Here is a 16,116-nt window from a genome sequence, read left to right as displayed (position 1 = left end):
TCCCCTACAGTGAATACTACAACGAAACTGAGACGTTGGGAATCTGACAAGGTTCCTTGTCGTATGCAATGCGTCATGGTCCCATACAGTGTTTTCGCAAACTGACAGTAAGATATATTCACATGTGAATAAAGTGGTTCTTCAAGCGATACGCAGGTACATACAGGCTGACGATTATTGAACTAATGAAATAAAATCGTCATAACTTCATAATGGTTTGCATTAGGATGTTCAAACTGCACAATTGGCCGCGGGACATGATGGGAATTAACATTCGCTGTATGTTTCGATTTAGCGATGAACCCCACTTTCAACTGGATGGGTTCGTCAATAACCAAAATAGCACGTTTGGGGGACTGAGAATCCGCATTTCGCGAACGAGAATTCCCTTCACCATCAACAGATGACTGTGTCGTGTGCGATGTCCAGTCACGGAATAATCGGTGCAATATTCCTTCATGGCACGGTGACTACCGAACAGTACGTGAAGGTTATGGAAGTTGATTTCAGCCTCATTATCCAGTGTGATCCAGATTTCGACAAGATGTGGTTCATGCAGGATGGAGCTCGACCCCATGGAAGCAGGAGAGGGTTTGATGTCTTCGAGGAGCACATTCTGCCTCTGGGGCACCCTGAGGCCACCATATTCTCTGAATCTGAACACACACGACTCTTTTGTGGAGCTATATTAAGGACAAGGTGTACAGGAATAGCTGAGCGCAAAACAGCCATTCAGAAGACCATCGACAGCCTCGATGTTCAGACACTTCAGTGTGTCACACAGAATTTCGCTATTCGTCTGCGCCACATCAGCAGCAATAATGGTAGGCGTATAGAACATACCGCAAACTAAATTACATGTTGAATAAAATGTATACACGCCGTACTTTGCAACTATTTTACGTTTTTTTTTTCATATAGTTCAACACTTGTATGTGGAGTATGAATCATTGAAACCACGAGTAACTATGAGTGAGCATGGAAATCAGATTGTGCAGCCTTGATGTGAGTTATGTGGGAACATAACAAATGTAAGACAGCCATTATTTGATATTTCGCAAATGTAAAATATATTTCACTCCTTAGAATGATTAAAGATGGGGTTAATTTGTTTTTATTGATTTTTTGAAAATGCATTATTTTTTAATTTCACGTAAACTGTTTTTGGAATTGGTTCACTGAGGGAGAGTACCGGGTTATATGAACTGAAATATAAGGCCTAGTCGAGAAGAGTCTGTGGGCAGCTCTTGTGACGAGTAGTCACGTAATGCGGAGCTCTAGTCATTGTCGTTAAGACTGAATTGTGGTGAATCCTTAATACAACTTCGGAACTTTAATGAGGACTGAGACTTTCTTTTGGGGTGCATAAAATCCGCGTGGCGTGCTGTGCAGTCGTAACTGCGAACATGCAAGAGTCTAAAAGTGATGATCCACGTAGCACTTGAGCAAGCTTTTAAAGCCATTAATCACTGTGTGTTTTTACAAACTGTTTATCAACTGATGAAAAGTGCATCTCTATCAGAAACAGGTCTGAGTTAACACTTTATACTGGATACTAGAGGGAGGGAGGGAGGGTGAGAGAGGGGGGGAGTGAGAGAGAGAGAGAGAGAGAGAGAGAGAGAGAGAGGAAGTGTGAAAAGATTAGAATAACCTGTGCTTATTTGTTGTTTCATTTCCGGAATTATGTAATTATGTGCTAAGACTGACTTGGTAGCAAATGTGTGTGCATGAAGTGACGATATAGAACAATGTTTAAATGAAGACCTGGTTACTGGTAAAACTGACTCACTTCAACAGTGTAACACTATTAAATACATAAGTGCACACTGTTGCCATGTCTACAGCAGCTAATTCTTTACAACTTATCTCAGATGAGAAGATTATACGCTGCTTCAGGAGAGGCTGTGCTTCTGAAAAAAACTCACTCTCCAGGGGACACCATCTGACCGTGCAGGCAGATAGATTTGTGTGTTCATTGAAGCTTAGGATTAAGCCAACTGTAGCGCAGCTATGGGAAGGATCTCTCACGCTGTGAAAGTCTCGGTAAGTGGATCAGACAAAGTGTGTCCCACAATGCCCATCTCTTCCAAAACCCATTCCCATAGCCTTTCCCAAACTTCCTAAGCATCCAACCCAAAGTACAATGCAATCTGTGTCAAAGACCGTGAGGCACTTTGGAAGTTCTCTTCTGGTATTGACCTCTTAAGTCTCCAGTTCTCACGGAACCAAAATGGAAGACACAGAAAACAGTACAAAAATGATGAATTTTATGAAACATCAAATAACTGAGTATCGGTGTTGGAAGTGATGGAAACCATTTAGGCAACTGGATCAGGTGTCAGACCAGTCCAAGAAGTGGTAAACATCACTTAGAAGTTGGACCAACTCAGGGTCAAATCCTTTGAGAAAACTTCTCACAGAACAGAAAGAACAGGAAGATAAAGAATGGCTTCTTAAACATAAAGGACCTTCAAAAAATACCGTCTCAGAGTGAAAGCAGATATCAGATCCCTTCTACCTCTAAGACAGGGAACAAGAGAAGAAGGGAGGAGTCTGATACTGCCATTTCTCAGGATAAACAGGCCCAGAAAAAGTCGAGGCAATAAATATGGATACTGACACATAGCACTGCAATCTCGGTCTTTAGAATGGTGGTTACCCAATAACAATAGCCACTGACTGACATAACCTCACACCAGGTGGAGCTTGTTCATATGGCTGTCTTAGAGACCATTTGGGAGGAAGTAAGTCCAGGCTCCAAATGCAGGAGGGTTGGGACAGAGATGCACTTTTCTTTGTCTCTGAGGGGAAGGGAACAGTGGATTGGCTTAAGGAGATGTTGTCCAAGATATCTTCATGGCAGAGCTCAAGAACTCAAATAAGCTGGTCTACAAAGAGGCTGAGTTCTTCAAGACTGCGAAGATATCAACTTGAGTATCTAAACTTCGTAACGACATTCCTCCTAAAACTCTGTTCGAGAAAGTACAGGTACAGAACCAGAAGGTTGCAGCAGAAGACAGGAAAGTAATCAATGAGAAGGTTGTATCACATGGCCAAACCCTTGTGGTGGAGGTCGATAAAGAATCCCTCAGGGCAATGCAAGAACAGAACCTGAAATTGCATTTAGGGTCCTTCGAGGTTATCGTCAGGACAATCGAAGATGCCGGAAATGATCCCAGCACCAAGCTCATGGCTGGAAGTGTAAAAGATAAACCTGAAAAACAGGAAGTGGCAACATTCTGCGAAGACAGGATGTGGATGTGAATCTGATGCAGAGACCCTATTTACAAAAAGGAAGCATCTCAATCCTCTGAGGAACTGAAGTTGATTTATGTAAAAAAAAAAAGAAAAAAAAAAACATTATGCCAAGAATGGGACTTCACACATGTCAATGGTGGACCTTTGTTCCGGGACTTACTCTTACTGACCATCACGACGACGAGACAGCATGAGGAAGAAGGCACGAGGGAATCTTCCTCACAAGGACAATACTCCTACTTCCCAGGAAGTGAGGAGACAGATAGATAACTGCTCACAGCTGTTGGTTTGTTGTGATGGCAATGCCCACAAACTGGTGAGGAGAAGCAGTGACGCCAACAGCAGAGGTAGCCACCTATTTGAATACATACTTAAGAGGAATTGGGAGATCTTGACTAGTGGTAGGGAACCTATCTACAAGAATAGAAGAAAGGAAGATGTAACTTTCGCATGTATCTTAATGGATAGTGAGGTCGAACAAAAGCATGTGGTGACGGAGCCAACCTCGTCTGGCCACATGTATATTAAGTCTGGGGTTGAAATCAGTGTCAAACAGATCATGGCTTACAGGTATACTCTGAAAACAAGCTGGTACTCATCTAGAAGAGACACAGACTCATCCTTATATCAAGACAAAACCTCGATAATAAATACAGTATGTGGATGAAATTATAAGACCTTGTACTTAAAAAACTGCTCAATCATTAAGAAGTGCACAAACAGGAGTGTACCTTGGGGAAACAATAACATGGAATCGCAAGAAAAGCAGGTAAGAAAACTGTCCAACTTTGCAAGTAGGAAAAGATAATGGTTAAAATTTTGAGAGGCTCTTGCCAAATACAGCCTTTCTATTAAGCATAAAGGCCTCACAAGAATATCAAATAATCCAGGAGGCACTCTAAGTAAGGAGGATGGTAGGTATGCAAGGACAGCACTTGAGACGCTAGTTGTGCTCCTCAGAACTCACTTGCCTTGTTGCATTCTGACAGATAACACAGACCAAGACTCAATCCCTGGGAGGTATTGCTTCATAGGTAACCAAAGAATGTGATTAAAAAGATAATAATAATATAAATCCAGTGTGTGGTGGAATGTTTCAGCTGTTCAAGTCACCACGCCCAGGAATCATTCCCAATGCTTCAGGGGCAGTGAAGATTGTTTTCTTTCCTAAGCAGGGAGAACTGGTCACACACAGGCTGAGGACGAGACTGACATGTCTGTCCTCCTCTCTCATAAAGATATTAGGAAAACATTTAGGAGGTCAGACATCAGTCTCCTCCTTAGCCCTCGTATGAGCAGTTCTCCCTGGCTTAGGAAGGGAAACTACGTTCACTGTCCTCCAAGCATTAGGAATGACTCCTGCTGCTAGGACAGCCAGGAAACTTCCATCTCCACTTGGCGATTTGAACGATTGAAACATTCCCACCACAATTGGACCTTTTTTTTTTTTTTCAAATCAATGCATTCGTTAATGTGTACATCAGGTAAAGGAGATAAACAAACGTTCCTCTACATGCAAACCAAAATACATACCAACCAGGTAAATCCTGCAAAACAGCACTTCACCAGTTTGATGGAAAGTTGGAAAAAGCTCTTCACTTTCAGGAAGTGCTGAATACTGAGGAAGTGTGTCTTCCTGGATATTGCATCTTCCTGAATATTGAGGGCTTTTAGCAGTATGACCTTCAAATTCATGGTCAGAACTGCAGAAGTGTATGGCCTTAAGACAAGTATACTCAGGTGGACTAAAACCATGCCGAGTACACGAAAGGTAGACGCCACCATGATGAATGAGAAAATGATGATAAACACCAACAAAGACTATTCAGAAGGAGGGCTTTTATTCCAAGTACTATGGAATCTAATTCTGAATGAATTCATCAAAGAATTAACTACTAGAAGTTAGTTTTTGCCAAGGATATACAAATACAATCAAAACAATGGCACAATGCATTCTGAACATTGCGCAGAACTGGTGCAGGAAATAGAATCTATGGGTCAGTCCAAGGAAAACATGTTAACTACCGTTCATGAGGAAACATATGCATAACAAGTGCTCGAATCTTAAGCTCTTCGACGAAATTCTATCTGTACAGAAGGCAAATCCTGGATGTGAAACTATCGTGGTTCCCTCACACCTTCACGTAAAGAATATATGTTCTAAGGCAAAAGGTACTCTCTCGTGTGATAGAATGGCCTGTGGTAAAGGCTGGGATCCAAATCACAGGACCATGTACTGTACATACACTTCTGTAATAAGACATGTGATAATTTTTGTGTCTACAGTATGGTTAACTAAAGCAGAAGAGAAGAGTGCTGCTAAGGAGCTTGGGAAGGTTGAGAGACTGTTCTACGTAGCAATAATAGGCATAATGAGCAGCTCACCACCCGCTGAGATGGAGACCATGGTAGACATGTCCCAATCACACCTCTGGATTATAATGGAGGCACCAGAAGGGGATATTCGGTTAAAAACTGGAAATAACTGGAAACCATTAGGATGTCCAGAATCACACACCGATATAATGAATGTGGTAAATATAGAAACAATGGGGGAAATGTTGACTGGATGTACAATAATTTCCAGCAGCTTCAATAAACCTTTCATGGTAACAACTGAAAGAAGTGAGCAGTGGGGGAAGCACGATACCATTCAGAAGACATAGTTTAGTTTACAAACATCTGGAGAACAGACAAAGCTGGTGAGGCTGGGGTATAGGGGGTACACCCTAGACTAAAAATCTCTCTAGGGAAGCCGGCCACAGTAGTCTGGGCAGAAACATTGCTATCAGAGCGTGTGCGGAGGAGAATCTGCACAGGTGGAACAAGAATCATGGCATCATTCATTCACACAACCACGTGGCTCTGAAATCCCTTTCAGCCCCTGCAATGATATCAAAGATCGTCACAGAATTCCATGAAGCCCTTGCGAGGATAGAGGAAAGCACTAGCATAAACCTGAATGAGTCCTAGGTAATTCAGGAATGAGTGGCAATCAAAAAGCTGATAGGACAGGAGCGATGATTCAGTTTGCTAAGTCACAACCTGTCCAAAACATCACTAAGGCATTGGTAGACAGCTTGTCTCTGCAGTAGAACATCAGAGTAGATTGTCTAGCTTGAGCTGTAACGAGCTACTGGTAATGACGACTTATTTTCGTTTACTGTATGTATTTTAGTTTAAATCCTTACTTTTTTTAGACCAGATTTTAGTTGTTGTTAATTCTTCTCATTTGTATCTTACATACATGAGATAGGTAAAATAATGTGAACAATGGTAATAATGGGATGGTTGTGTTTCACGGTCAACAGTGCAGGTAAGGCAAAAGTCATGCTGTCTGTTAGTGTTCAGTACGGACTAGGCATCAGTGCAGTTTTTTTTACGAGTAGTGCACATTTCATAATTGAGTTTAGAGGTTGAGGTTGATGTGCAATGAAAGACCTAATAGAGTTCCAAACAGGGCACATTTTGAGGATCTGATTAGCTGGAGTATCAGTAACCCAGACAGCCAACTTATTGAATGTCTCAAGAGCAAATGTTTCAACATTCATGACAGCCTACACAAAACATGGAAAGACGTCATCGTGTGAATGTAGTAGTGGGCGCAAATCAAAACAAAATGACACAGATCGTCGCACGACATTAGGCAATAATGAAGAAGAGAGACAATGGCAAATAAACCCCAAAATAATTTGCAGCAACAATTATGATGGTTGTACTGGTGGCATGGAGCCAGTAAGAATTAATATTTCATCGGAGCGAAATGAGGCATGGTGTTAGATATGTGAAATATCTTGGTGATGGAGGTTCTAGTGCTTTCAAATCTGTTGTAGAAAGCAAGCCACATAGAAATGGATGCAACATTGAAAAGCTCGAGTGTGTGGGGCACATTCAGAAGAGGATGGGCGATCGACTTCTGAAACTGAAACGAGAACAAAAAAGTATAAAACTCAAAGATGGAAAGCCACGGGGTGGGCCACAATGCCTGACTGACAAAGAGATCCACAATTTGCAAACATATTATGGCAAAGCAATAAGCCAAAACACTGGAGATTTGAAGACAATGCAGAAGTAGTGTAGACAACATTCATTTTTTCACAAGTTGTCAACTGATGAAGTACATGAACTGTGTGATATATCTTGATGCAAATATAAGCAGGCAAAAGCCGAAAACAAAACTAATTAACATAAACACAGTCTTCCTGAAGCAGTCTTAAACACCACAAAGCCAAAATTCCAGTTTCTAGCTCATTCAGATTTGTTAAAGAAATGTACCCATGGCGGAACATAAAACCCAACTGAGAGCTTCAACAGTCTCATTTGGAAGAAATGCTCAAAAACAACATTTAGCTCATCTACTCTTGTTAAAATTGCCACATACGATTCATGTCTGGTGTTTAATGATAGTAACATTGGAAGAATAAGGACCCTTACTGGACTAAGATTTGTTGCAGGTTGCTCCACCGAGAAGCTATTGAAGAAGACGAGATACTGCGAGAGTGTTGCACGTTCTGAACTGTCTGTGAAGGATATACCCACAAGGACATGCCAGAAACATCAGATAAAAAGTAAACACATACACGAAGACCAAATGTATGGTTATGGTCATCATTAAGGTACTAGTTAATGGTCCAAATCCTTATAAAATCTTTTCTGTGCATTTCAAGGAACTTTTATTTTTCAGTGCATAAGGAACATTTTCCCCTGAACAACTGGAGATAGAAAAGTGAAATTTTCTGCAGATTTGTTCATAGTATAACACAACTTCCTGTGGTACCAAATTGTTCTATGTGTATTTCTGTCAAAATTAGTTACTTTTCTGTGAAATTGAAATTGCTTTGTTTCATATGCATAATTTTTTAAAATACATTGTAAGAGCTCTAAAACTGATATCAAGAAACTGTTCCACATGTTTGCTATCTGGTTACTAAGAATTACCTACCACAATATGAAGGTTGTAAGTAAAGTCATTTTTGTGAAAATGTTCCTTGTGTGACAGCAAATGTAAAAATTTCCAACAATACCATGATAAAATATTTTGAGAAAAAAATTTGAAAAAATCCAGACCGTAGCCCGTTACATAATTACCTAACATGCAAAATTTGGTTCTATTATCTTTCAAGCATCAAATACTGTGTTAGATTATGCAAACAAATCCATTTTCTCCCACATCTCCCCTTCATGCACTGTGAATTTCTGTAGGGTTTTAGCCAAGTAAAGTTGCAATCTCAATGTACGACCTCACAGTACCAAGAACCCTGCGAGGCCCATTAGCTCTCAACAATTTTAAGTTAGAGTATATAGAAAAAAAGAGAAACATGATCTTCTTCCTCAACTCCAACTACATCTGACAAAATTTTCATTACTGTTGCATCAAACTGTCAATTGTAGATCCAATATCTCTTTTCCTTCTTGTATTTAAAATTATGGTACTAATGACACTTGTAACATCAACTGTAGGAATTAAGGCATTTGTACATTTTTGTGGTGTTCCTCACATCATATTTATATAACAGCCAAAAAAGTAACAACCCCTTTTCAAACTAGCTAGCATACAACACTATCAATGTAACTGAAATAAATAGAATCACATTTTTACTCAGTAATAAGATAGAGGTCCGCTGAACTACAATCACTAACTGTTTGTCCCTGTTTTGCCATAGCAATTACAAACTTAAAACTATAGGCCCAGATAAGTTGTACATATCAATTGTCTGATCCATTTTAATGATCTCTTTTTGTGCTGTTATATTTTATACTTTTCTCTAGAATAAAGTCATGTTCCAACAAGATATATTCAAGGAAGTGGATTTTACTCACTGCTAAGGCAATGTGCTAACAACATATTATAGTCAAGTACCCATTCTCTTAAATAAAATGTAAAAAACCAGTTCCACAAAAAATTTCTTTTTCATTCAGAGACTAACACATCAGGAACATCTCATAGAAAACATAAATTAGACTCTTAAATAACACAATATATCAGTTATATACAAATACATCAACATTATTGAGTAGCTTTTGCTTTAGTTTTCGTTTTCTTAAGTTTCTTCAGTCCATCCAAATTTCCCCTCAGTAGGTTGCAATAGGCTTGCTGAAACTTGTTGACATCCTTAGGATGAATCTGAAAACAGAAATATGCAATCAAATATATGTAAATAATATGGAACGCCTCTTTCCTCATACATGCAATAGATTATGATTTCAATTTTCTCACTCCAAGACTAAGCAAAAAATTAACAGATTTTTCTGAAATATCAGCTATTAATATTAAAAATAAATTTTATGTCCCATGAACAAGGTACAGAAATCTACAATAAATCCAGGTATACAATGTTCTGTGCGTAAGTTGTATCAGTATTATTCATGCATAATGTTATACCAAGGGGATAGTCATTTTCAGGTGGGAATATTCAATTTGCAGCCATGACATAATGTTGCTACATCAATTCAATATGCCAATACAGCAACAGCAAAACATCTCACAAATAATCAGTTATGGTCAGACGTTGTTTAAAGTGGAACGCTCATGTGAAGAATTGCATCCTGATTTTGATTTACCACTGTGCAGTTCCAGTTTCACTGAAACTGAAGCTGTAAAGTCAGGTTATAATTCACAAATAATTTGGTCCAAGTGCAAGTGGTAAAATTGCCAATACAGTATTTAAACAATGGAAAGCCCTGGATGTAATAATAACATATGAAAATGATAGATTGCTACTCATCACATTCAGGAGGCACTGAGATGCAGAGAGGCACAATGAACATAGTGCCACACATTTAAGCTTTCAGACAAAAAAATCCCACTTCTGAAATACGCACACAGAAAGAGAGAGAGAGAGAGAGAGAGAGAGAGAGAGAGAGAGAGAGAGAGAGAGAGAGAGAGAGAGAGAGTACTGGTCTCTAGTGGCCGGAGACAGCAGCTATGTATGTGCAAGCTGTGTTTGTGTGAATTTGTGTGTGTGTGTGTGTGTGTGTGTGTGTGTGTGTAACCTTCAATGTTTAACAGTCTTTTCACTGTTCCTGTCAAACTCAACGCCTTCTTTATGTAGTAAGTGGATAAGATTTTTAGTTATAGAATTTGATTTCTTCACAGTCAATTCTAGTAATGACCTTTCTCCTCTTTCCAACGAAGCAAAGTATTAGAATCATTAAATCCCTTTGCCCATAAAAAGTGTCCAACATTTCAGTTTTTCAGAAAATTTTCAACACAGGTACAGCACCAAAAATTACATTACTCTCATTAATATTTTGCAAAGTACTGAAACATTTATAACACTAGCAGACAATGCTTCTCTTGAAGACTGAATGACTACATTATAGAAATCAACACATTCTACAATCAAAAAACAGTTCACTCTTTTCATTCATTCATTCAGTCCTGTAGGCTGGAGTATACATTGATTTGTCTTTCCCCATTTTTGGAAAGCCTTCAGTTCAGTTTTATACTGCTAACTCCAACACAGATCTACATGTTAACAAAATATGTCAGGTATGCAACTGGTCCAAAGAACTCTTATGTTGATAGAACCCAGTATTTTGTTCTAAATGCAAGGACCTCATTGTCAGAAACAAAACTTAAATAAGCCTACCCTGAGTAACAAGTCACAGAACTATGCTACTCACTTGTACACAGGAATTATTTGACAGATAACACTCACAGCTTTCCAGTTTTTCACACGCATGCATTTGTACAAACGGATTTCCCATACAAAGAAAACATTTACAAAATGAGACCTACATAGGACACACACCAAATGACTATGAATATAAACAACAGTAACAAAAAGTTAAAAACATCTAATCTTACTTTAATAAACCTTTCTCAATCAATCACTGAAATGCAACAAATATAAAACACTCAATGGATTTATGGTAGAACAGCCATGTAGGTCAAGTTGAGGAAACACTAACTGGCTCTAGTAAACTTAACCTGCTTGCTACAGCAGATAGCATCCATAGTTACCAAAGCTGCAGAGAAGGGAATTCTGACAAGAAACAATTGATAGCTGTCAAAGCACAGGTACTGTTTGATTGTTGGCACAATTGTATTATGAGAATATTTTATGGAGAGCCACAGAAATTGAGATCAGTTCCCATGAAGGCAGCTCAACATCATAAGGACCATGTGATAGATTTGGGAATAGGTATTGTGGGTCCAGAGAAAAGAGTGAAGGCCATATGTCACATCATGATGATGTTATTAAAGAATCTGATTCAGACAAGCGGTTTAAGGTATTGATGTTCAGAAAAGGTTTCTTCTAGATGGCTCATAAAAATATTTGCGTATGGAGGTGCCATACATATATGTTAGACCGTCATCGAGAGCGCACCACTAGTTCCTGCTACTAATAAAGCGAGTACACCATTCGTTTGTTGCATATTTTTAAGGGCTTAAAACAGGAGCGATAGCAGTAATGGATAGGAACTGTGATTGTTGTGTACAAATGCGAGCCGATTTGGCGACCCTTCGCTCACAGCTACAGACTGTGTTGGCTTCCGTCACACAGCTTGAGGCTGCTGCCAAGGGGCATCACTGTGGGGGATCGAGCGCGGGGATGCAAGGGACATCGAGCACATCCTATGTGTCCCCCGATCGGTCTACTGCTGTGATCACCCCAGGTGCTGCCTGCGCTGAGGATGATCCCTCATCCGTTGTCAAGTGGGAGATCATTCCAAAGTCTGGCAGGCAGCGAAAAACTTTCCGAGGGGCCGATCGTAGGGCCTCCCCAGTTCGTTTGACAAACAGGTTTCGGGCATTATCTGTGGCTGACGATGTCTCTGAGCCAGATGCAATCATCCACCCTGTTCCAGAGGACACTTCTCGGCCCGCAAGGTCTGGGCATTCACAGAGGGTGGATTTGCTGGCAGCTGGAAGCTCCAACGTTAGGCGCGTAATGGGGCCCATTAGGAACATGGCTGCCAAGGAGGGGAAGGAAGCCAGTGTGCACTCCGTGTGCATTCTGGGGGGGAGCCATTCCTGATGTTGAAAGGGTGCTTCCGGATGCCATGAAGAGTACAGGGTGCAGCCAACTGCAGGTGGTGGCTCATGGCGATACCAATGACGTGTGTCACTTTGTATGGGAGCAGATTCTGTCTGGTTTCGGACAGCTAGCGGAAATGGTAAAAACTGCCAGTCTTTCTTCCGAGATTAAGGCAGAGCTCACCATCTGCAGCATAGTCGATAGAGCCGACTATGGTCCTTTGGTGCAGAGCCGAGTGGAGGGTCTGAATCAGAGGCTCAGGCGGTTCTGTGACCGTGTAGGCTGCAGATTCCTTGACTTGCGCGATCGGGTGGTGGGTTTCCAGGTTCCGCTTAATAGGTCAGGGTTCTACTACACGCAGGAGGCGTTTACATGGGTAGCGGGCAGTTTTTTAGGTTAGAATTTCTCAGGGAACCACAGAAGGGGCGTCCGTCTAAAAGTGATCAGGTAAAACACGATAAGGTAGTTGTAGAAACGATTGGTATTGTAGTTGTAAATTGTCGTAGCTGTGTTGGGAAAGAACCAGAGCTCCAAGCCCTAAGAGAAAGCACTGAAGCTCAAATAGTTGTAGGTACAGAGAGCTGGCTAAAGCCGGAAATAAGTTCAGCCGAAATTTTTCCAAATGATCTAACAGTGTTCAGAAAGGATAGACTAAATACAGTTGGTGGTGGAGTATTTATTGCTGTCATAGATAGTTTGCCTTGTAGCAAAATTGAAGTAGATAGTTCGTGTGAAATAGTACGGGTAGAGGTTATACCTGAAAATCGGACTAAACTATTAATAGAATCGTTTTACCGACCCCCCGACTCAGAAGATATAGTTGCTGAACAGTTCAACGAAAACTTGAGTCATTTCAAATAAGTACCCTGCTGATACAAATATAGTCGGTGGCGACTTCAATCTACCCTCAATATGGTGGAAAAATTATATGTTTAAAGCCGGCGGCAGGCATAAAGCATCATCTGAAATTGTACTGGATGCTTTCTCAGAAAATTATTTTGAACAATTAGTTCATGAGCCCACTCGAAGCGTAAATGGTTGCGAAAGCATACTTAGCCTTTTAGCAACAAATAATCCTGGACAAATAGCGAGTATTGTGACAAATACAGGGATTAGCGACCACTAGGCAGTTGCTGCTAGGCTGAATATCGTAACACCTGCAACCATCAAAAAGAAACACAAAGTATATCTATTTAAAAAAGCTGATAAAAATGCTCTTAACACCTTTTTAAGAGACAGTCTTCACTCCTTCCGATCTGATCATGTAAGTGTAGAAAAGTTGTGGAATGTTTTCAAAGAGATAGTATCGACAGCAATTCAGATATATATACCGCATATATTAATAAGTGATGGTACTGATCCCCCGTGGTACACAAAACGGATCAGATCGTTGTTGCAGAAGCAACAAAACATCATGCCAAATTCAAAAGAGCGCAAAATCCCCAAGACTGTCAAAGTTTTACAGATGTTCGAAATATAGCACGTACTTCAATGCGAGATGCTTTTAATAATCTCCACAACAAAATTCTGTCTCAAAATCTGGCAGAAAACCCAAAGAGATTCCGGTCAAACATAACGCACACCAGTGGCAAGACGCAATCAATACCTTCACTGCGTGATAACAATGGTGAAGTCACTGATCACAGAGTTATTAAACACGGTTTTCCGAAACTCCTTCACCAAAGAAGACTAAGTAAATATTCCTGAATTCCAATCAAGAACAACTGCCAAGATGAGAAACATAGAAGTAGATATCCTTGGAGTAACGAAGCAGCTTAAATCACTTAAATGCAAGGCCTCCAGTCCAGATTGTATACTAGTCAGGTTCCTCTCAGAGTATGCTGATAAAATAGCTCCATATTTAGCAATTATATACAACCACTCGCTCACAGAAAGATCCGTACTTAAAGACTGGAAAATTGCTCAAGTCATACCAACACCCAAAAGGGGAAGTAGGAGTAATCCACTGAATTACAGGCCTATATCCCTAATGTCGATTTGCAGTAGGGTTTTGGAACATATACTGTATTCGAGCATTATGAAGTACCTCAAAGAAAATGATTTATTGACACACAGTCAGCATGGATTCAGAAAATATCATTCTTGTGAAACACAACTAGCTCTTTGTACTCATGAAGTAATAAGTGCAATCGACAGGGGATGTCAAATTGATTCCATATTTTTAGATTTCCAGAAGGCTTTCGACACCGTTCCTCAGAAGTGTCTTCTAACCAAACTGTGTGCCCACGGAGTATCGTCTGGATTCATGATTTCCTGTCAGGAAGGTCACAGTTTGTAGTAATAGATGGAAAGTCATCGAGTAAAACAGAAGTAATATCCGGCGTTCCCCAAGGAAGTGTTATAGGCCCTTTATTGTTCCCGATCTATATTAACGACATAGGAGACAATCTGAGTAGCCGTCTTAGATTGTTTGCAGATGATGCTGTCATTTATCGTCTTGTAAAGTCATCAAATGATCAAAACAACTTGTAAAATGATTTAGATAAGATATCTGTAAGGTGTGAAAAGCGGCAATTGACCCTGAATAAATAAAAGTGTGAAGTATTCACATGAGTACTAAAAGAAATCAGCTAAATTTAGATTACGCGGTAAGTCACACAAATCTGAAGGCTGTAAATTCAGCTAAATACTTGGGGATTACAATTACAAATAACCTAAACTGGAATGATCACATAGATAATATTGTGGGTAGAGCAAACCCAAGACTGCGATTCATTGGCACTACACTTAGAAGGTGCAACACGTCTACTAAACAAGACTGCTTACACCACGCTTGTACGCCCTATTCTGGAGTATTGCTGTTTCCAACGTGCAGGGACCTTATTGCAACCCAGGAGTTTCCTCCGAGATTGTTTTCTGTGATGAAAAACCTGTGTTACAAAGTCAACCTGTCAAAGTTGAAGGTATTTTGTTCTGTATAAATTTCAATGCCATTAAGGCTAATCAATTACTCAGAGATTTAAAAAATGAATAAAAAGTTCTTAGCTCACAATATTCACATTACATGTGTTTGAGAATAACATTCTCAAAGTAAAGCAAATGACTAATCTCCTGTAAAAATGCACTCTCAGATTTTTATTGCAAGCAGGTAAGAGGTGTTGGGCCACAACAGCCAAAATCTGGCATATTTTTTTCAGTATCCAAAATTAAATTTCAGTTGATTAAAAAAGGCAAGGTAAAAAGAAAACACAGTCTACAAACTTTGAAAACTCTGGCATTCAGCATGATGGAGGGGGGGGACAAAAAAACATAAAACCACCTATAGTCTGGGAGACGAGTCTTTGGTATTGACAGCTCGGTAGCGTCTTTCCATTGCCTAGCGACCACAGGCAGGCAGCCAATGACGGCCTGACTTTGAGCGGGTAGCAAGGGCCACGTTGCCGCTCTGAAACCCGGTCGCGCGCGCTTATGAAACTTACCAGTGTCTCGCGTGCATGCGGTGCGATCGTTCGGCGTTTGTCTGAAGTTGAATTCGCAGTTTATTTCGTTTTTGTTGTTTTTAGTGTTTCTTTGATTATGTTTCGTTGTAAACAATGTCTAGTGCGGCGGGTAGTACCAGCCCAACACAAGAAGTGAAACGGAGGAAGAAAAGTGTGCTACACACCCAGACCCGTGAATTCGTGTGCTCTGTGAGGGATTACTTTGAGAAAGAAAAGGACAAAGGTGGGCCCTTAATTCCTGTTGTTCAGGTTGTGAAGAGAACTGCAGCAGCGTTGAAAATAAGTAAGAACACTGTTGTAAAGATAGGGAAAGAACAGTATAGTGTAGATTGTGACGAGAGTGGCACAACGTAGCTGCACACACCAGGAAAGAAGCGACCGAGAAATAAGCAGGTGACAGCTTTGGACGATTT

The 16,116-nt window shown here is 40.3% G+C and overlaps 1 protein-coding gene across 1 annotated transcript in view; it reads right to left on the bottom strand.

Moving 5' to 3' along the window:
• Positions 1 to 9,149: 9,149 nt before the first annotated feature.
• The window catches only part of LOC126466546 (signal recognition particle 14 kDa protein), a 52,247-nt gene continuing 45,280 nt past the window's right edge, over positions 9,150 to 16,116 (bottom strand). The window contains exon 4 of the mRNA XM_050096394.1: positions 9,150 to 9,382. Within this exon, the coding sequence (XP_049952351.1) occupies positions 9,266 to 9,382 (117 nt within the window). The 3' untranslated portion in view covers positions 9,150 to 9,265. The remainder of the gene's footprint in view (positions 9,383 to 16,116) is intronic.

The sequence above is a fragment of the Schistocerca serialis genome, chromosome 1 (genome assembly GCF_023864345.2).
Source record: "Schistocerca serialis cubense isolate TAMUIC-IGC-003099 chromosome 1, iqSchSeri2.2, whole genome shotgun sequence".
Classification (NCBI taxonomy): domain Eukaryota; kingdom Metazoa; phylum Arthropoda; class Insecta; order Orthoptera; family Acrididae; genus Schistocerca; species Schistocerca serialis.
Note: the sequence above shows the minus strand (reverse complement) of the source record. Positions and strands in the feature narration are given on the sequence as shown.